The 19,537-nt window shown below is 47.8% G+C and overlaps 1 protein-coding gene across 6 annotated transcripts in view; it reads left to right on the forward strand.

Moving 5' to 3' along the window:
* The window catches only part of LOC124191908 (regulating synaptic membrane exocytosis protein 2-like), a 29,253-nt gene that overhangs the window by 6,252 nt on the left and 3,464 nt on the right, over positions 1 to 19,537 (forward strand). The window contains exons 4-17 of one of the 6 annotated variants that reach the window (XM_046584947.1): positions 1,393 to 1,986; positions 4,165 to 5,213; positions 9,826 to 10,159; positions 10,315 to 10,828; positions 11,161 to 11,326; positions 11,616 to 11,702; positions 11,942 to 12,234; positions 12,687 to 12,884; positions 13,014 to 13,091; positions 13,541 to 13,703; positions 13,795 to 14,273; positions 15,307 to 15,467; positions 16,185 to 16,409; positions 18,794 to 19,082. In XM_046584947.1, the coding sequence (XP_046440903.1) occupies positions 1,393 to 1,986; positions 4,165 to 5,213; positions 9,826 to 10,159; positions 10,315 to 10,828; positions 11,161 to 11,326; positions 11,616 to 11,702; positions 11,942 to 12,234; positions 12,687 to 12,884; positions 13,014 to 13,091; positions 13,541 to 13,703; positions 13,795 to 14,273; positions 15,307 to 15,467; positions 16,185 to 16,409; positions 18,794 to 19,082 (4,630 nt within the window). Of the gene's footprint in view, positions 1 to 1,392; positions 1,987 to 2,312; positions 2,408 to 4,164; positions 5,214 to 9,825; positions 10,160 to 10,314; positions 10,829 to 11,160; positions 11,327 to 11,615; positions 11,703 to 11,941; positions 12,235 to 12,686; positions 12,885 to 13,013; positions 13,092 to 13,540; positions 13,704 to 13,794; positions 14,274 to 15,306; positions 15,468 to 16,184; positions 16,410 to 16,745; positions 17,083 to 18,793; positions 19,083 to 19,537 lie in introns of all 6 variants that reach the window. The other 5 variants (XM_046584946.1, XM_046584951.1, XM_046584950.1 and 2 more) reach the window with 5 other exon arrangements.

The following is a 19,537-nucleotide window of genomic DNA, read 5'->3' on the forward strand; positions in this document are numbered from 1 at the left end:
GAGAGAGAGAGTCGAAAGTAATAAGGACGAGTGTGTGCTCGTCCTGTCAACTGCCAACGTGACGACAGCAACTGCTGAAGGGGAAAGCGAAATCGGATGTGTCAAGATGGAGTAACGTTGATCCGCATAGACGACTGGATTTTTCAAACGTGTTGGATACATATCAGTCTTGCCCTTATGTCCTGGAAAAAGAAGAAGAAGGGAAAACAAGTCGGGGGAAAAAAAGAAACCCGACTATAGCAGCAGCAGCAGGAGCAGCAGAGAAAAAGGGATTGGCCCGAAACGACGACGCCGTGTAGCTCAGCCTTGAAACCTAACCTAACCGACACACACACACACACAAGTAAGGATATTGATTGGCGTATCGATCAGTTTTGCCTCTTGGCTGCCAGGAGTGTGTGTGTGTGTGTGTATACGCGTTACTAGGCAGCTAGCTAGAGCTGCACGAACGAACCAACCCTGTTTCCTTTTTTCTCTCTCCTTTTATATACCTTGTTCTTCTTCTTCTCTTTGGGTCGCTCGTCGTTGTCGTCAGCTCTTCGGTCCGGTCGTCCGGTCCACCGGTCGGGGTGGTACATAGTGGGGAGGGACGGGGGGGGATAGGCATTTCTTTTGAGGCCTCCATATCCACTTATTGTATGTAACGTATATAGCCTACGTGTGTGTGTGTGTATGTACGTTGATAGAGAGAAAGAGAGTCTCTTTTCAGTCGGCTGGCTGGCTCGACAAAAGAAGATGGTTCGTGTTGAACCAAAAGAGCCAGAGAATGGAGCAGAAACAAGTTGCGCCGAGAGACGATTGCGTCATCTCATATGTGTGTGCTAGTAGTAGTCTATATACTGCTCGGCTGTAGCCATAGGGTATAGTCTTTTCTTCTGTCTTTTCTTCTTCTTCTTCTTCTTCTTTTTGCTGAGTCTCTTTTCAACCTGGGAGGGGGAGGGGGTGGGAGGAGGGGGTGGAGGTGATTGTGTGTTCTGATCTCTTTATTTGCTCACTCTCGTTCCTCGTCTCACAGCAGCAGCTCCCTTTCATCATCTTATTCTTCGTTCCTCCGATAGAGACAGAAAAAAAGAGGTCCACTGTACATGTATATAGTATGTGCTCGATAATACTCGACTGCTGGACCGCTATACTGTGGGCTTGCGGCAATATCGCTCAAGTCGGTCGGCCGGAAATTCTTTTCATCATTCGAGAAAAAAACCCGTTTCGAATGATTTCCAGTTGGCGGTTTTTTCCAAAATTTCCTCCGCTGTACTTTTATTTTTTTCTTTCGTTTCATTACCGGCAAACGTTTGATCGACACTGCTGTGCCGTGATCAAACGTGATTTTTACACCGACACGAGATGACACGGTGATTTTTCTTATTGCTCTTTTTTATCCGAAATTTCTAGGAGGCGGTGGACCGGTCGGCGGAGTAGCGGAATACGGGCCGTCGGTGTCACAACAGCAGCAGCAAGCGATTTATCCTTCTTCCGGAAGAGGAAGCAGCGTCCCTCTGACGGCCGGTATGGGCAGCAGTTCCGGCCAACAGCAGCAGCACCAGTTCCGACGCGGTGCCAGCAGTAGCTCCTGGTCGGACTACCGCGGCGACAACTTTGACAAACTCAATCCGCAGCAACAGCAGTTTCTACAGCAACAGCAGTTGAATTCAGTTCATCCGCGCAGCACGAACAACCCGGGATTAGTGAAAGTGCGCAGCAGTAGCTACGATCACGGTGACTACTACCAGGACGACTACAATCGCGGACAAGGCGGCCAGAGGCTGAGTGGAGGTGTCTCGTCCGCCGAGCGAAGCCTTCCAGTCGTTCATCCGCAACAGCATTTGCGTCAGCAGCAGCAGCAGCGGCAACAACATCCAGCGCACCACCACCATCATCACCATCACCGACAGCACCAATCGTCTTCCGAGGAGGAGCTCCGCTCCACATCCGAGTGCACCAGTTGTGAGGATGTCGAAGTGGAGAGCGAATCCGTCAGCGAAAAAGGTAAGCCAACCGTGTTTTTTTTTGTGGGGGGCGTGTCATCAAGTTCGCGATTATTTTTGTAACCGAAAACAATCTCTGAACTTTCTCAACAACAAACAAATTAGCGCTGTATAAATGTGTGTGCATTTAGGAACCAGATTTCATCAATCGAATAGTGAGGAAATGACTTCCGTTTTTTTGTTTTAATGTTAAAACAAACAAATTATATGCAAATGGCCCATTTGAATTGTAAGAGAATATCAAATGAGTTCAAACCATCAAAAGGGACAAAAAAATTATCAATAAAACAAACCCCAACGTGCCCCCTATACTACCTAACTGTCTAGGTGAATTGGATACGGTCAACGATCGTTCGTGGCCAGCCAATCAGGCCGGCGGTCGCCACCACGGCGGCGGCGGTGGCGGCAAATTCAAACAAGCGGTGAGCCATTAAAAAACAATAAACCCCATACCACCCCCACAAGCCATCATTATTTATCACTCGTGTCCGTTTATTTATTTTTTTTTGCGTCCTTTTCGTTTCGATTTTTTTTTTCTTTCATTTTGACAAATTTTCATTTCGGGTTTCGGTTCGTTTCGTTTTTCCTCCCGCCGGTCATTTTTCTTTTTAAATTCAATATCCGTCCCACCCTCCAATTTTGGAAAAATCACCATCACACAAGAAATGTGAAAGCCACACCCAGATGATTTCGACAATAATCTCCCGTCCGACCAAATATCTTAAATGATAAACACACACAAAAACATATTTAGAATTCTGCCCCCTCCACTTTTTCACGTTTTTTTGGATCTCTTTTTTTATATCTTACTCGTTTCATTTTTTCTAAATTTTTTTCTCTTTTTTCTCGCTATTTTTTGCTCGTTGTCTATGTATACGAACGTTGTCTGCGTGTGTGTGTTTTTTCTCTCTTTTTTAATACTCTCTCTCTCTCTCTAACTCTCTAACTCTCTCTACGATTGCGCGCGCGCTGAGGGCTGGCACACAACATCTATATATCACTGTGTTTTTGGCTGACTGCCTTTTTGTGTGTGTGTGTCTGTCGCTATATCATATTATCTTTTCTTTCTTTCTCTCTCTCTCTCTCGTCGTGTGGTGTGTGTGTGTGTGTGTGCGCGAGTTTTGCTTTTGGATTTTTCCTCATCGCCAACCGAACGAGACTCTCTCGCTCTCCAATCACACGCAACAACAACAACAACACTTGCATTTATTCTATTTTTTTTTCGTCGGTATATTATTTCTAGGCAAGAAAAAAAAAGGGAAAGAAGTTGTTGTTGTTGTTGTGTGATTTCCCCCCCCCCCCACCCCATTCCCTCCATCGGCGCGGCCCTATTGGATGTTGTGTAGTTTCTTCTTCTTCTTCTTCTTGGCCCCAATCTTTCACACGAGATCTGTGGGGGCCACACACACTCGGTGAGAGGAGAGCAATCGCTTTCAGGAGAAAAGAAACTCGTGGAAGAGATCGATATAGAGATGGAGCCACTATAGGAGGGGGGCTCATCCCTCCTTCTTCTTCTTCACCAAAAGGAGAGGGAAGAAGAAGAAGAAGAAGAAAGAAAGGAGGGAAGAAGAAGAAGTAGGAGGGTTTTGAGATGACAGGCGAGCTAGCGACTCTTTGATGACAGTCAGGGAGTCATAGTCAGTAGTGGAGTGACTGTGGAGCAACGCACAGCCGAAAGGATGTCGATGAGGTATCATGGTGGTGGTGCTGCGCACGTTATTAGGATCTTGCAGCAGCAGCACCAGCAGGAGCCGCCCAATCGTTTGGCTTCCTCCTCATCATCGCACTGAAATTCTTCTTCTTCTTCTTTGGCGGCCGACCGCATCGTCGTCTAGGCGAATTTCGTTTCGTCTGGATTACCTTCCGTTTCTTCCGGTTTTTTTTTTGTTTTTTTTTTTTGGATTTGGTTTTTTCGTTTTTTCTTTGCGTTTCCGTTTTGGTGCAGCACCGCCGTTTCGGCCAAGTTGAGACGAAAAGAAGTTGTTTTTTGGTCAGTGGTCGGAAATCAAGATGGCGGTGCGGCCATGTGGTCAGTGAAAAAGGGCCAAAGTGGCGAATCGAATCCAATTGGTGGCCGTGTGATGTAGTTTTGTCAAAAAATTGTTATGATCTAAGCCGTGTCTAGTGTCCGAATACGATCCCACAAAACCATACGGTAGGCCTTACGTGTTCCACTTAGAGAGGCCCCTGAGGCCGCGGCCGTTGGGCAGCGTCGGCGGAACGATGATCAGCCGGAGTAGCAGCAGCAGCGGAGCGCCGGAAGCAGACGGAAGAGGAGGCTACACAACCAGAAGTGGTGGCAGGGACCAATACGGCGCCTACCGAGGAGGAGCGGGCGGAGGAAGTGTTGGCCGACTGCACGTAGGCGTAGGCGTAGGAGGAGGAGGAAGAACATCAGTCGACACGGCGTCGTCGGCCATGGCGTCTGCCGAGTGCTCGGCTCAGCGGAGGAGTTTCTTCCAGCAAAGAGGACAAGAGAGACGCCTACCGGATGCCCCTTCCGACGGCGTCATCCGTAGTGCCTCGCTGCAACATCAGCCGTCGTTGTCCATGTCATCGTCTTCTTCGATGATGGCCGTGTCGGCCGGACCGACGGCCTTGTCGTCGTCGACGTCGGCCATCCACGGGACCAACCACATCCATCACCACCACAATCAACGCCAGCACAGTCTCAACCGGAGTCTGAGCAACAGCAGCGGCGTCGCTCGCATCAGCTCATCGGCCAGCATCCCCACCTCGGCCTCCAAATCGACCATCGCCGGCGGCAACAACAATAACAACAACAACAGACAACTCAAGAAAACGGTTCGCTTCGACGCCGACGAAGATGGGCCGGCCACCACCACCACCGCCGCCGCCGTCACGACGACGACAACGACGACGACCATTTCCAGTTCTTCTTCGAATCTTCCGTCCAGGAATCTCAAAGCCAATGGGCTCCTGAGATCCGAATCCTCGCTGCTGGCCAGCAGCACAGTCGCCGACGCCAGCTGGAAAGGCGACAACAAAACCTGGGATTGGCTCATGAAAGGTCACGGCGACGGGGGTGACAATTATCGGCATCACCACCACCAAGACTCGAGAGAATCCGCCGGTAGGGATTCTGGCGTCGAGACGCTCACGTCCGGCGAAGACGTCGTCGTCGTCGTTCCTCGCAGCAAACACCATTCAGCCTCGTACGATCACCATCACCACCACCACCAACAACAACAACAACACAGACCCAAGGTAAAACAACAAAACGCTCCCAAGTCCATCGGCGAAAAAAAAATTTTTTGCGCCGCGACGCCACCCCCTCCTCCATTTGGATCCTTTCCTCTCATGTGATATGATGAAATGGAAACTCGGCTTTTATCCTCCTCCTCCTCCCCCCGTCACACGCACTATTTAACACTCCCCACTTCTTCCGCAGTAGTTTCATTTTTGATGATGTTAAAAACCAACGCATAACATAAATCAGTGCGGCCATTTTCAAAAAGAAAAAGACAAAAAAATTCGGTGATGACCACGCAGACGGGGCGCCATTGCGGAGCCTTTACACTAATTAGATGCCTGCGTAATAACTTGAAAAAAGCCAAAAAAAGCAACCCCCCTTCTATTGCGTCAATCCCGCTTGACTGTATATTTATATCTATACCGTACAGTGTAGTAGAGCATATCTAAGTAAGTACTGCGCTACTCAAGTATACTCGGTGTGTGCTGTCGTCGTCGCTATACAGTATTTTTCTTTTTCATCAAAAATACTTCACCAGCAGCCATCGTCTTCCCCTCCCCCCTCCTTTTTTTTTTTTAACTTTTGGCCTGTGTTGTATATACAAAAGCCTTTACGTAGTGTATATATTGTAGTGTTGTTGAGAGTAGTGTAGCTGTCGAGTAGTAGTAGTAGTAGTAGTAGTAGTTGACTGGCCACTTTTGAGTCATTGAATGCTTTATTGCAATGTCTCGGACCGAATCATTTCCAACTTGATTTCCAATAGCTCACACTCGAATGGAGGACGCGTGACAAGTTTCTCCTACTCATCTTTTTTTGGGGGGAGTCTGGATGTCCAGATCAGTGTCCATCCCGATGATGGATGATCACGTGGCGATAGGCTATAGTGTGTGTTCACACATCTATATCGAAACGGCCTATACATTTTGATTCGATCTCTCTATCTCTACATTGTATATATAGATAGTGAGATATACTACAGACTTGGAAACAACTTGCCGGACTGCCGTTTTGGTTTGGAGCTTAGAACTGTATATCTCTTTGGTCGTGTAGTCGCTCCCGGATGAGATTTTTTTTTTCTTCTTACCCCCCATTTGGAAACTGTTAAGCAGGGCAAAAAAAAAAGAGAAAGAATGAATCTCCCCGGCGTGACTATTATAGTCGACACACACACAGTGTATCCATCGTCTTGTGGTGTGCCGACAACGGGATTAAGGGCGGGTATCTATACAAGAAGAGTCCTGCTGCTGATGGCTTGCCGACGATGATGGAAAAGAGTTACAGTTAGGAGGACGAGGCCTCTGTCTCATTTTTATTTCGACTACATCGGATAGCCGTTAGATTGGACTGGAGCCCGCCAAAAAAACGAACCAAGTAAAAAAGAAAAATGAAAAGAAATTGTGGGTGTGTCCGACGATTTGTTTCAACATTCTTCTTCTTCTTCTTCCTTTTTTGTTTCTGGAGAGCAGCAGCAGCACTAACTAATACTTTGGAGACGCTAGTGGGTGTGGGGGGTGAAAGATTCTTACAGCTGACGGATGATGAGTTCCGCTTCTTCTTTGTTCGTAGGTGCTGCGTGATAGAGGGGGAGGCAGACTAAAAGGAGGGTGTGGTGGCTGCTGGGTGGAAGAAGGACTAGGGGAACATAAAGAGATCGCAACCGTTGCGTCGCCGTGAATGGCACAGCACACACACACAGTCTCTCCTCTCTCTCTCTCTCTCTCACAGACATCTTGAATGTGTCCTCAGACTTCTTCTTCTTTTCGTCTTGATCTTTTCTCCAACAGCTCGTCTTTTCCATGTCGCTTTTGACTAGCAACGACGACATAAAAAAAAAATAAAAAATAGAAGTAGGGAGTAGAGGAATATAAGAAAAGAAGAAGGAAGAAAGAAAAGAGTTCGGTCGGATACATCGCGTGAGTCTTCGAGTCCGCGCGCGCGCTGACAACGCTCTATAGATTTAGCTCTCTCGAATCGACGAGCGTGAGTGTTCTGGAATGAGGAGGGGGGCAAAAGGAAGGGCGAGGGGAGGGGATAGATGGATGGAAGGAGGGAGGATGTTTGGCATTTGCATATCGAGACGATACATCTGTGCAAAAGGGTAGAAATTCAGAAGAAAAAAGGCAAAAAGAAGAAGAAGAGCACGCCATCAAATCTCTTTTTACTTGGGATTTCTGGTCTATATAACCAGCAGCTTCAAGCAAACCCCACTTTTACCTCGCCCGTCACACAAAACCCTCCTCCTCCTCCTTCCATCCGCCGTACTGAAAGAGGCAACCGACCGACGTCAAACACAACAAACAGAGCAGCCATCGTCGAGCTACTACTACTGGGAGGGGGCTCAACACAGCACACAGTCTAGGGTAGTAGAGAGATAGTCTAGATGAATACGTTTATCTGAGCAGGGAGTAGGAAAAAGGGGGCCGAGAAGCAGCACGGAATCATCGAGCTCAAGTGAAGCAAGAAAAAGGCATCAGCAGCAACAACAAAAACAAGGGACGGGGGGGAAACAACAACAAACGAAAAACAAAACAAGAGTTCGTCCGTCCGTCTCTATTTATATATTATATACATAGACCCAGAACCGAGCGAAACAAATGCTGATGGATGGTGTTTGGCCTACGAATTGACTTGCATGTCGATGTGTGTATATTCAGTACTACATCTAGACAACGCTTGCGTCATATAGACTTGGGCTCTTCTTATTATTATTCTGATTCTATCACTGCTTGTATATTTATATTCGCCTTTATTTCCTAGACATACAACACGGAGGAGCCGGCTTCTCCTGCTGGCTCCTGGCCTTTTTTTTTATTCTTTATGTATACATAGATTCTTCCATCTTTTTTTTTTTAGCTTCTTCTTCTTTTCTCTGTGTTGGCGACTTGTCTTTCGATATCAATAGACATCAATTGATATGATGTGCTGTGCTATATGATTACCATCTTTTTCTTATTCCCCTCTCGTCCTGGGCTTTTCCAGTTGCTCCTTTTTTGTTTCGGTGTTGTTCGCTTCCGATTCCTAGCTAGAACTTCCTCCGCTGCTTCCACTTTGCACACACACACATAGATACAGAGAGACGTATAGCCTGGCCTCCCGTATCGAGGGCATCATCCAATCCCACACACATTGACACACACACACATCGCAAGAACATGGAGATGTTTGGGTATACTATATACTGCTGTTGCCTAGTAGAGTCGTGCATTGTAGACGCAAAGCCAAAAGAAAAGGAAGGAAGGAAAGAGCTGCTGCTGCTGCTCGACCGGCCCAGCAGCGGCGGCGGCGGCCTTCCATTTTTGGCTTCATCATCATCTCTCTTTTCTCTTATATAGACCCCCCCATCCCATCCCAACCCCCGCCACCCGTCCGACGCTTTATTATATTGGGTCTTGTTTTGTCCGCCGCACACGGAATGCCTTCTACTCTATGTCTATGCACGTCCGATCCGTCTATACACTTAGATCCCTATCCCGAAACCTCATTCGATAACAACAACAATAAAACAAACAAACCCCCCCACCCAAAAAAAAAAAATTACAGAAACAAAAAACGCCAGACACACAAAAAAAAGGAAGGAGAAAGAAATCGAGAAGAAGAAGAAGATCTTTTTATACATGTGCGCCACTATATCACGATACAAAGACTCTCGTTATTGAGCAGTCTGTGCATCGTTTCTTCGTTTAACCCAATGTGATATTTATTCCATCACGGTTGGCAGATATATACTTTGCTGGCCTTGCTGGATTGCTGTTGTCGACAAGTTCCGCCCACCCCCAAAAAAATGATTCGAGATTTTTCTGTTGGAAAATTTTCTTTTTCATTTAAAAACTGCAATTCTTTTCTTTTTTTTGGGGGGGGGGGCGACAGTAATTTGCACAACAACAGTTACAACAACAACAACGAGCAGTATTGAATTGATGGGCCGGAGATTAGATTTTGGGTGTCTTCTGTACCGTGCTGATGCAACCTAACGTGATATAGTGGGCACATGGATTCTTGGCTCAGTGATCACGCTTGCCATTTTCTGCGCGGGAGGGGCCAACAATTCCTTCGTCTTCTTCTTCTTCTTCTTGTGCCATTTCTCCATCAACGATTTTTTGGGATCATTCCCCCTATCCACACATTTTCGGTGGTTGATCGCCTCCGTCTAGATCGAACTCGCCTCGGGTACGTCCGTGGCATTCCACGTTCGATGATCCGTCGATGACGGATGGCGCTGCAACGCAACCGACGTCCATCCGCATTGGCATTAGCACTCGTGTGATCTTCACATTTCTCTTTTGTTTTTTGTTTTTTGTTTTTTGTTTTTTTTTTCTACTCTTCTCTCTCTTCCGATTTTGGCTCCTTTTTAATTTGTTTGTTTCTTTGCAGTTGGGTTAGACTGGGGCTTCCATTTTCATTCCGCTTCATTTTCTCTTATTCTCTCTCGTCTTGAATTTTTCTACTTTTTTGTTCATTTCGGTTTCTTTGTCACTTCTTTGTTTTGTTTGGTTATATTTCTGATGATGATGGGATGTGAACATTTGTTGTGTTTTTCTTTGTCCTTGGCTGACTTGCGATGATTGAACTGTGTCTGGTCTTTCGTGTTTGATCTCGGTGACAACAACAACCAACAACCAACAACAGCATCAGCTGCAAAAGCAACAGCATCCGCCGGCGCCTCAACAGCAGCATCCAGTCACGTGGCAGCCCAACAGCGACGGTACCAAAATGATTGGCCGGATGATATTGACCAAAAACATGGCCGGAATTGGAGTCGGCTCCCTTGGAGGCGGTGGCGGGGGAGGTGGTGGTCCGTCAGGCGTTTCGGGCATCGGCGGCTCCAGCAATCCGTCATCGGCCTCCATTCTCGGCCTCAAGGTCGTAGGTGGCAAGCGAGTCGACAACGGCCGCTTGGCCGCTATCGTCGAGAAGGTCAAACGGGGCAGCGTCGCCGACACCATCGGACACTTGCGGCCGGGTAAAACTTTTTTCTTTTTCCCTTTTCTCTTTTCTCTTTTCTTTTCATTCATTCAATTTGACAAGTGTGAACGAGTGTTGTGTTGAGGAAGACCAGCGACACCAGCGACGGGCAACAATGCAATGACGTGTTCTATTGTCCGCGCTTGTATTTAGGTGACGAGGTGCTGGAGTGGAACGGCTACCCGCTGCAAGGGCGGACATTTGAGGAAGTCTATGACATCATCTGCGAGTCACGTTCCGACCACGAAGTGGAGATCATTGTCAGTCGGCCCATCAGCGATGTCGGACGGCCGAGTTCAATGGGAGCACAGTCGGGCGGATCAGCCGGGCCCGGTGGTGGCCATCTAAGTCACCATCATTCCGGCTACGGCTCGGCGTCGGGCTCGTTAGCGGGCGTCGGTGGCGGCGGCGGGGCCGGCAGCACACGCAGCGGCGGCAGTAAAGTCAGCAGTAACACTCAGAGGGACCGGCCGGCTGTCACCGTCACGTCGCCCGCCTCGCCTGACACTCTCCACCCGTCTTGGGGCAAAGTCCAGGTGAAATTGTGGTACGATGCATCGATCCAGCAACTGTCGGCCACGATCGTTGGCGGATTCGATCTTCCGCCGCGCCCAAACGGCGCCCTGCGCAATCCTTACGCCAAACTCTTCCTACTGCCTGATAAAAGGTATTAACCCCCCGCGCGAGCTCAAAAGCCGCCTAGCTCTTCTTCTTCTTCCTCTTGGTCTTGAACACCCCCGTGAATCTTCATCCCATTTTTGTCGCATATCCATCGGATTATTGATTTCTCATCGACCGCCAAACCCAACGGTCGATTATTGATGATTGAATGTCTTGACGAATTTTCCGAAAATTTTCTAACGCAACTTGATTTTTTTCTTTCTCCTTGTGTGTGTTCCTGCCTATTCTTTTGCGGTCGCATTTTCGCCGCATCGCCGTTCGTCACGTCTGGCCCCCTCCCGCGTTTCCGTCGCTATTGTTGCCGGCCCGTCCGCATAGTGAAAAGTCAAAGCGTCGCACCAGGGCCTTAGCGTCGACGCTTGAACCGCGCTGGAACCAGACCTTCCTCTATTCGCATCTGCGCCGCTCCGAGCTACGATCCCGCTTCCTGGAGATCACCGTCTGGGATAGCGATCGATTAGACACTGGACGCCTTATTGGAGAAGTACGTGGCGGGGCCGTGCTGGCGCATTTCTTTTTTCACTTTTCTCTCTCTCTCTTTCTGGTATATGTATGGGGAGCGGGCGGCTCAATCTGTCTTTAATCTGACAATGTCGGAATTCAAAATTACATGCCCACCCACCCACCACCCCAGACGGAGAAGAAATTCCGCCTCGCTCCCATTTCTTTTTTACCACTGCGCGATTACTCAAAATCATCGATGGAAATGTCATTTTCTCCCCTCTTGTGTTTCTCGTTTGCGTTCGGCTTTTTTTTTCTTTTCGCGCGCCCAGGTGGTGATTGATCTTGGCGCTGCACCGCTGGACGGTGAAGCAGACTGGTACACGCTGACTTCGCACGAAGAATCCCTTCAAATTCTCGTAAGTCCGATGCCTTTTTCTCCCTTTTTCTACGACGTCTCTAACAATCCAATTGAGAGAGTCGCCGGAATAAATAAAAATAAAAGTTTCGGTGGTCCCCCCCCACCACCACTACCTCACGAGTGGTTGGGGGGGACAAAAAAAAAAAAAATACGTACGCCGGAACTAAATTACATTTGGGAAATTTTTGGTGATGACGTTTGTTGTTGTTGTTGTTGTTGTTATTTTTGGATCCGCAGAGGCGGGCGGGATTGCAGATGTCCGAGTCGGCCACGTCTCCCGTGGGCTCTGTGGACCATTTGTCGCCGCCTTCAACCTCGTCTCGCCTCTCCGATTCGGAACCCGACCCGTCGGATCTGGGCGACGGGGAGGAAGGCGGCGGTGGCGGCAGCGGCGGCGGCGGCGTTGGGGGCGGTGGCAGTGGCGGAATGGGTGGCCCACTTCTACCACCCTCCCGTCATAGCAGAGGAGCCCTGGAGCGCAGTGTCCGCAGTGACGGAGCCTCAGTCAGCAGCATGGGCAGCAGTTCCAGGTATCGTGCCGTGTGTTGTCTCTCTATCTGTCTGTCCTGCCTGTGTGTGTGTGTCGTGTGTGTGCGTCGTGTGTGTGTGTGTGTACAGTTCCTAGTGGCGTACATGTATGCCCCACTAGCTCATAGGTTGTAAGTTCTCTTGCACTGTCGTACTACCCCCACATATGGGGCGATGGCCGTTTATATTTGATCACAGTAGTAGACGAGTAGTTATAGTCGTCGTCGTCGTCGTTGTAGTAGTATACAGCAGGCTAATCTAGTTCAGCAATTGGTCCTGTTCCCCGGCCCATCGATCGGTTTTTCATTGATTTTCTCGTGTGTGCGACTTTCGTCTCTCTCTCTCTCCGTCCCGTTCTCGGTTCTCCACTCTATACACTACAAGAATTTGTAGCCTAATCCATTTGTGGACATTTTTCCCATTTTTTCTCTTGTGAATTTCTCCGACATTATAGTCCGCCGTTGGACAGTGACTACGGCGAGCAGCGTCGGAGTAGGACCAGAACGGGCACCATCGTGGCCTCTGATGACAAATACCTTCGTGGTGGAGGGCCCATTCTCGATCGGTCGAGACCACGTTCTCATTCGGCAGCTCCCGATGATATCGGAACCGATCGAGGACGGCTCGAAAGGACTCCAAGCCAACGGAGCAGGTCAGTCTCCATTTTGTTTTTTTGTTTTTTGTCAAGGAATTTCCAGTTTCCCCAAACGCGATGGACAGTGATTTCTCTTTAGTATCCAAGTTGATATAATACAATGTCGTCTTTGTATCTTTTCTCTAGCATTTTTCATGACCGGGCAAAAAGTCCACGACGAGTCTCCGAGCCGGGCCGCCGGAGTTTATCGCCATCTGAAGAACGGTATAATTCGATTGAAATTCTTTACAACACCCGCATTTATTATCGTTCTCCATCATCCACTTGCTGGCCGCTGGCAAATGTTCGCCTTTTGATCAATTGCGAGCCGTGTGTGTTTATAACTCTGACTGCTTGGGTTGTTGTTGTTGTTGTTCGGTTATTGGTAGAGTGTTGCCAGTTTGTGTCTGTTGGGTCTGTAGAGAGAGACAATCGTAAAGTAGGACCAGCTGGATGAAATGTGATGGTAGAGATCGAAAGCAATAGGCATGTATGGTCTAGTGCTATGCGTACGCCTTTGTTGCACAGAGCCAAATACCATCAAAGTCATAAAAGTCGCAATAATTCGATTTTAGTTCAAGAGAATTGAAATTCTGATTCCTTTTTTTTTTTCTCTTTTCCTTACTCTATTGCGTGGTGGTGGATATGTGACTGACCCCGACGAAAAAAAACAGGCTGCCGGATGGATCCGTTCGTGGTGGAATGTACGGCGGCTCAGGCATTCCAAGAATGACATCCCGTTCGGCCACTGCCACTCCGACAGGATCTCCGAAACGGCGACATCTCCCGCAGATCCCGTCTGCCCTACAACAAACCTCTTTCGCCCGAGTCAGACAGGTAAATTATATCAAATCAAAGTCTTTTCGTTTAAATCGTTTAAAAATGAATGACACGATGATTTTCATTTTCCGTTTCCTCCCTCCGCCAGGACGTGGAAGAAAGGGCGCGAATGCTCAAACTAAGAATGGGTCAAATTCCCAGCTCCGGCTACTCGGTCGGTGGAGGAGAACGGGGCGGAGGCGGAGGCGGTGGTGGTGGTAGCGGAGTCCGATCATGGCGGATGTACAGTGGCCACAGTGATAACGACTTACCGCCTCAACGCCACAGTGTCACCCACAGGGGCTCCTCATCCGGAGGCCATTATTCGAGCAAAGGGAGCGGAATGAGCCGGACGAGCCGGTCTTTGTCGGGAGCGGGACCCGATGGTGCTGGCGGTAAGGTGCTCCTGTCGCCGGATCGCGAAGGCAGAGACAGGTCCGGTGCGGAACGTGGCGGAGGCGGTGGCAGCGGCAGCGGCGGTGCAGGAGGCGGCGACAGCGACGTCGAGAGCCTGGTCAGTTTCGTGAGTGGCACCAGTGCCTTATCCACCCAGTCTGAACGACCATCTGCCTACGTCAAACGCGTCGGGTACGTCAAACATTCCATGTCATACGAATAATAATCATCATAATAATAATAGTTGAGCTAAGCCCTCATTAATATAGGACGTCCACTATACATTGAACTGCCACTAGCCCCTGGCCGAGCTCTTTGTAATTTTAATCGTCGATTGGCCCTATTCTAATTAATTTTCTACCAGAAGTAGACGGCCGGGATGATGGGGGAGGGAGGGCTGATTCCTAATCCAATTATCTTCTTCCTATAAAACTTGGCCTTTATTTCCCGTTGCCTTTCACAGTCGCCATTTTAAATTAATCAATAGCCAGAGAATAAGGCAGAGCGAGCGAGAGAGAGAAAGAGAATAAAGCTCTGCTGCACAGCACAGCAGCTAGAGCTCAATGGCCTTTGAAATAGAATCATTTTTCGTCGTCGTCATTTTTAATAAAGACTCCATATTTCAAAATAGTACAGTGACTCTTATTATAGTTCTAGTTTCTCTCTCCCTCTCTCTCGCTCGTTCTGTTATATGTTGTATCACATCATGCAACCAATGGATTGCGTGAACCAGGAAAAAAAAATTTTGTTTCCCCCCCAAAAAAAAGAGAGAGAGAGAATTGGATTGATCATTATTATACAATATACTTCCATTCCTATGGCTAATGGCGTCTATCTGTAGTCGTTATCCTTCATTCTATAACCATTATACCACGGCGCATTATAGGTAAATAAATAAATGGCGTTGCCACAGGGATGTTGTAGTATATATGACCGATCTATCAAATTTTTCTCTTCTTTTGAACTAATACGCGAGGAGACTTTCTCAGTGAAACCATTTATTTTATTTTGATTTCTTTTTCTTTTCTTGCCTTATTCGACTGCTCTGCGTATATATATATGTATCCTTGCTCCAATGTTATTATTATCTCTTTGACCCAGACTAGTGTGTGTGTATTCGTCGATACAAAAAATGCTCATGTTGTTCTTCTTTTCTCTTTTTCTTTTATTTTTCTGGCCGGTTCCTCCTTTCCTTGCGTCACATTTGTGTGTGTGCTGTGCACAGTGAGCGCCGAGAGGAGATGCTGACGGGCGAGCTGAGAGATCGTGGAGGCCAGGAAGTTGGGCCAGCCAACAGCGATGGCGGTCGCAGCGGGAGCAGCTTCCGACGGAACCAATTAGGCCGCTCCCTATCGCAAAGTGACGTTCCGGTCACGGAAAAAAACGGTATACTATAACTATCTATCCATACATCTATCTATCTACATTCACACACACACAGACAGACAGACACGCATCCAGACACACACACATTTAGATATATACATTTCTCTCTCTCTCTATTCTTCTTCCACGTCCCATCTAAATGCACGCACGCACGCGCTCTCTCTTTAAGGATTTCCTTCCTTTCTCGCTCCTGCTGCGCTTGCCTGTGCGTCTCCCGTCCATTGGCGTGGCCCATTGATCGGCCCCAGGTTCTTTTCTTTCTGATTCGCAGCTTCCCCACGTTTTGGATGCCATGGCCAAAGCTGCCACCGCTGCAGACTCTGCATGCCCGCCTCTGAGCGGATATAGACGCTGTGCACACAGCGACAGGAACAAGAGAGAGAGACAGAGAGAGAAAGTTGAAAAGCGAATGAAAAGAAAAAAAAAAGAAAAATGCCGACATGCGAGAGCAGAGCCGAGTCGAGTCCATGTCGTCGTACTATTATGGACAAAGCAGTCTTGCTCGACCCCCTGACAAAGTCGCAATGCCATTGGAACCACCATTATTCGTCTTTGGCTCATCGTTTTGTCCTTACACCATGTCATCTTCTCGATTTGGTTTCAATCTCTCCCAAAGTCAAAGTTGCCCTTGGCCATTTGAATGCTGCCCTTTCAATTAAAGTGCATTGATAACCCCCCACCGTCTGGGTGGATTTTTGTTGTGTGACTTTTCGGCAGACGGTAGCCTGAGTGACACGGCCCTGAACAGCAGTCTTCTGGACTGCCAATTGCCGGATCGCACGACGTCGTCTTGGCGACGAGGTGCTTCCTCGTCGGCCTCCTCTTCCGGCGGGCTGGCGCACAGCAGCAGCGCCTCGCAACCGCAGCAACTCTACGCCAAAAACTCGGACAAGGGAGGTCTGTCGAAAAAGAGCAATTCCACGTCTCAACTGTCAGCCACAGGTCAGTTTGATCGGTTTCATTTGTTTCGTTTGTCCCGTTATTTCTTGGATTCCCGTTCAGGTCGTCCCGTTTCTTTAGGGCAAATTCACTTTCAAGTTCTCACATTTAGTCATATATGAATCTATTCTAAGTAACTAGACTTTAATTAACGTTAAGTAGATCTTAGATGTATACGTATGAACTAACAAAGCTCATCTCGAACTATTATACCGAAACGCGATGGTCCATTCGAATGTTGAAAACAAACGAAAAACAAAAAATGTTGGGGGCAAACCGGAACGATGATGATGTTGTGTCGCTGCTACTAAACTACATCGATGCGGGCGGGCCCATCAGGTCGGAAGCGCAAAATGGGATTCGGTCGGAAGGACAAAAACGCCTTCAGCGTCCACCGGTCGGAGGAGGTGATGCCCAACACTCTGCGTCACCTGGTGAGGCAGAGCAGCAGTTTGAGCAGCACCGAGGGTTTGGGCGACGGTGAGTCCGGCGACGTGAGAGGGACCGAACGAAGCGGCAGCAAAGGAGGAGGAAAAGGAGGCGGAAGCTCCTCCAGTAATAAAGGAGGTTCTTCCAATTCCAACAGCAGGAAAACGTCGCCAAGCCCTCGACGAGGGAACATGTCGAGCGCACCCTCCGTTGAGTCTGACGGCGACGGCTCACGTGATAAAGACGGGTAGGCTTCCACCTACTACACCACACTCTCTCTCTCTCTCTCTCTTACGTATATACACACTGTTTCTGTCTCTCTCTCTCTCTCAACCAACCCAACCGTACCAACAACAACAACTACGAATCTACCATATCATGTAGACTGACAGTGTGTTACCACCAACCACCACCCAAAAACCGGACGTGACCTTTTTATATACCCAGAGCTAGCTGTAATGGCAGCCAGTAGTGCATATATACAACTGCAGGGGAAATATACGCCGCACAAAAGAAACTATATATCCAACTCAACTTCTACCCCTCCACACAACCGAACCCCCCTCTCAAAAAAAGAAACGAAGCCAAACACACAAAATTGCATCAAGGACTGTTGAAAAAACCCATTGACTCGACAAAAAAACTACTACTATTACTACTTACTATACACTAAACTACTATTTACTGCTGGCGGAAGGCGCTGGCTAATAATAGAAAACGGACGCCTTTATTTGACGCAGTTGTCGAAATTTAATTCCCACCCACCGAATATCTAAGAAAAGGCTCATCTATATATAGACTTGATGTGTATACAGTCGATGTAGATGTGTTTGATGCACTGCTAATGGCTTTCATTTTCTCCTCCACACTACACACAACTCTCACACACAATACCACCACCCTATTTTCTGCTCTCCCACTTTTCCCGTTGTTGACGTGACGCAACAAACCGTTCAGCGCACGTCCAGAACGCTCGTTGATTCCTTTTTCTTCCCTCCTTTTTTTTCCCGGAGAGAGAAAAAGGGGAAATAAATCGTTAAAGGGGAGCGTGTCACGCCACTGAACTATATAACCTAACCGTATCATCAGATTATATAGTAGCCTATCATTATTCCGTATGATAATTACTGCGCCATGGTAGAAATTGTGCTATTTTCGGGGACAAGGTTTGACCCCCCACCGATCCTCTTCCTTTTGTAGGTTGTTGCGTATGCGTATTTATAGAGTGCCAAAAAAAACAACCGCTACTTTATTATATTACACACCAAAATTGCACCGGGAAAAGCCGACGTGAAAATAACGTAGCGGCCCCGACAAAAAAAATCTATAATTGAGTTATTCTGTAGTTAACAATTACGTCGTCGATTATTATTATTATTATTACCGGCATCCAGCACCACATGGTTAAAACATGACTGCGACCATAAGACGCTGTAGTTTTCCGTTTGTTGATATCATTTTAGTTGTTATTTCGTATTTTTGCAAAAATAAGTTCCGGTGTGTGTCTCTCTCTGTGTGTCTGTGTGTAATTTGTCTTTCAAACATTTTTCGATGAAATCTGGAACCTCCGCTGCTCCCTGATCTGCCGTTCGATTTTTCTTTTTTTAAAAAAAGAAAAGAAAAGGAAAAGAAAAAGAATTGTTTCCTTTTCAAATCCTCTCGTGGGAGGGCTGGGCTTATTGGCCATTCAAGTCAAAACGGGGTAGTAGAAGTTTGTTTTAAGTTTCAATGAGAAAGGCAAAGCCACAGAAAAAAAAACGTACGTACACAGACTGACGAGTAGTATAATCACTGTGCTGCTCTCTCTGTCTCTCTATATATACATCCCCACTCCACCTCCATCGACCCTTCGTCTCTCCTTAATCCCGCGCGCCGGAACCAAAACGAAAAAAACCAAAAAACAAATACTCGAAACGTCCGTACACGAAATAAACACGCGGGACGACGCGGTGACCCAGAGAGTGGCATGATGCGCAAGAGAAGCAGCAGCGGAAGCAGCGGCAGCGTCAGCAGCCGCGTCCAGCGCAGCCAGGAAGTGATGCCACTGCATCCGCAGCACAATTACCCGTACCAGCAGCAGCATTCGTCGCAGCAGCAGCAGCAACAGCAGATTTACTCGGCGACACAGGTGGTGATGCACCACGGAGGGCCCGGTGGCGCCGTTGCCGCGGCCGGACGACTAGTCCGCCAAACCTCACGGGACTCCAACGACGGTAGCCTGCACAGCGTCAGCTCTGAGAGCTCTTCGTAAGCAGTTCCCCAACATCCCCAAGTCCTGAACGCTCTCTCTCTCTCTGTCGTTCTCTCTCTCTCTCTGTCTCTCTCTCTCTCTCTATTTTCATTTCGCTGGATATAAACTTCTAAACAACACACAATAAGCGCATCCGCTCAAAGGTTTCATTGTTACAGAAAACGCCAATTTTCTTAACTTTTACTCTTCTTTTCACCACTTTTAGCTATTATTTTCTCTCTCTCCTCTCCGACAATCAATCAAAGAAAATGAACGCAGAACAGAGAACCTTCGAACGAGGTCGAGTCTCTCGTTATTGACCCACCAGACTACTTACACAAGAGTTGGACTTTGGCCTTCTTTTATCCTTGTTTTTTTATTTTTTATTATTTTTACTTCTTTTTTCTTGTTTGTCGAAGAACCCAACTTGGATGTTTCACTAGCTATACTCACCTAAACTTAGAAATCCTGA

This window comes from Daphnia pulex, chromosome 4 (assembly GCF_021134715.1).
Source record: "Daphnia pulex isolate KAP4 chromosome 4, ASM2113471v1".
Classification (NCBI taxonomy): Eukaryota; Metazoa; Arthropoda; class Branchiopoda; order Diplostraca; family Daphniidae; genus Daphnia; species Daphnia pulex.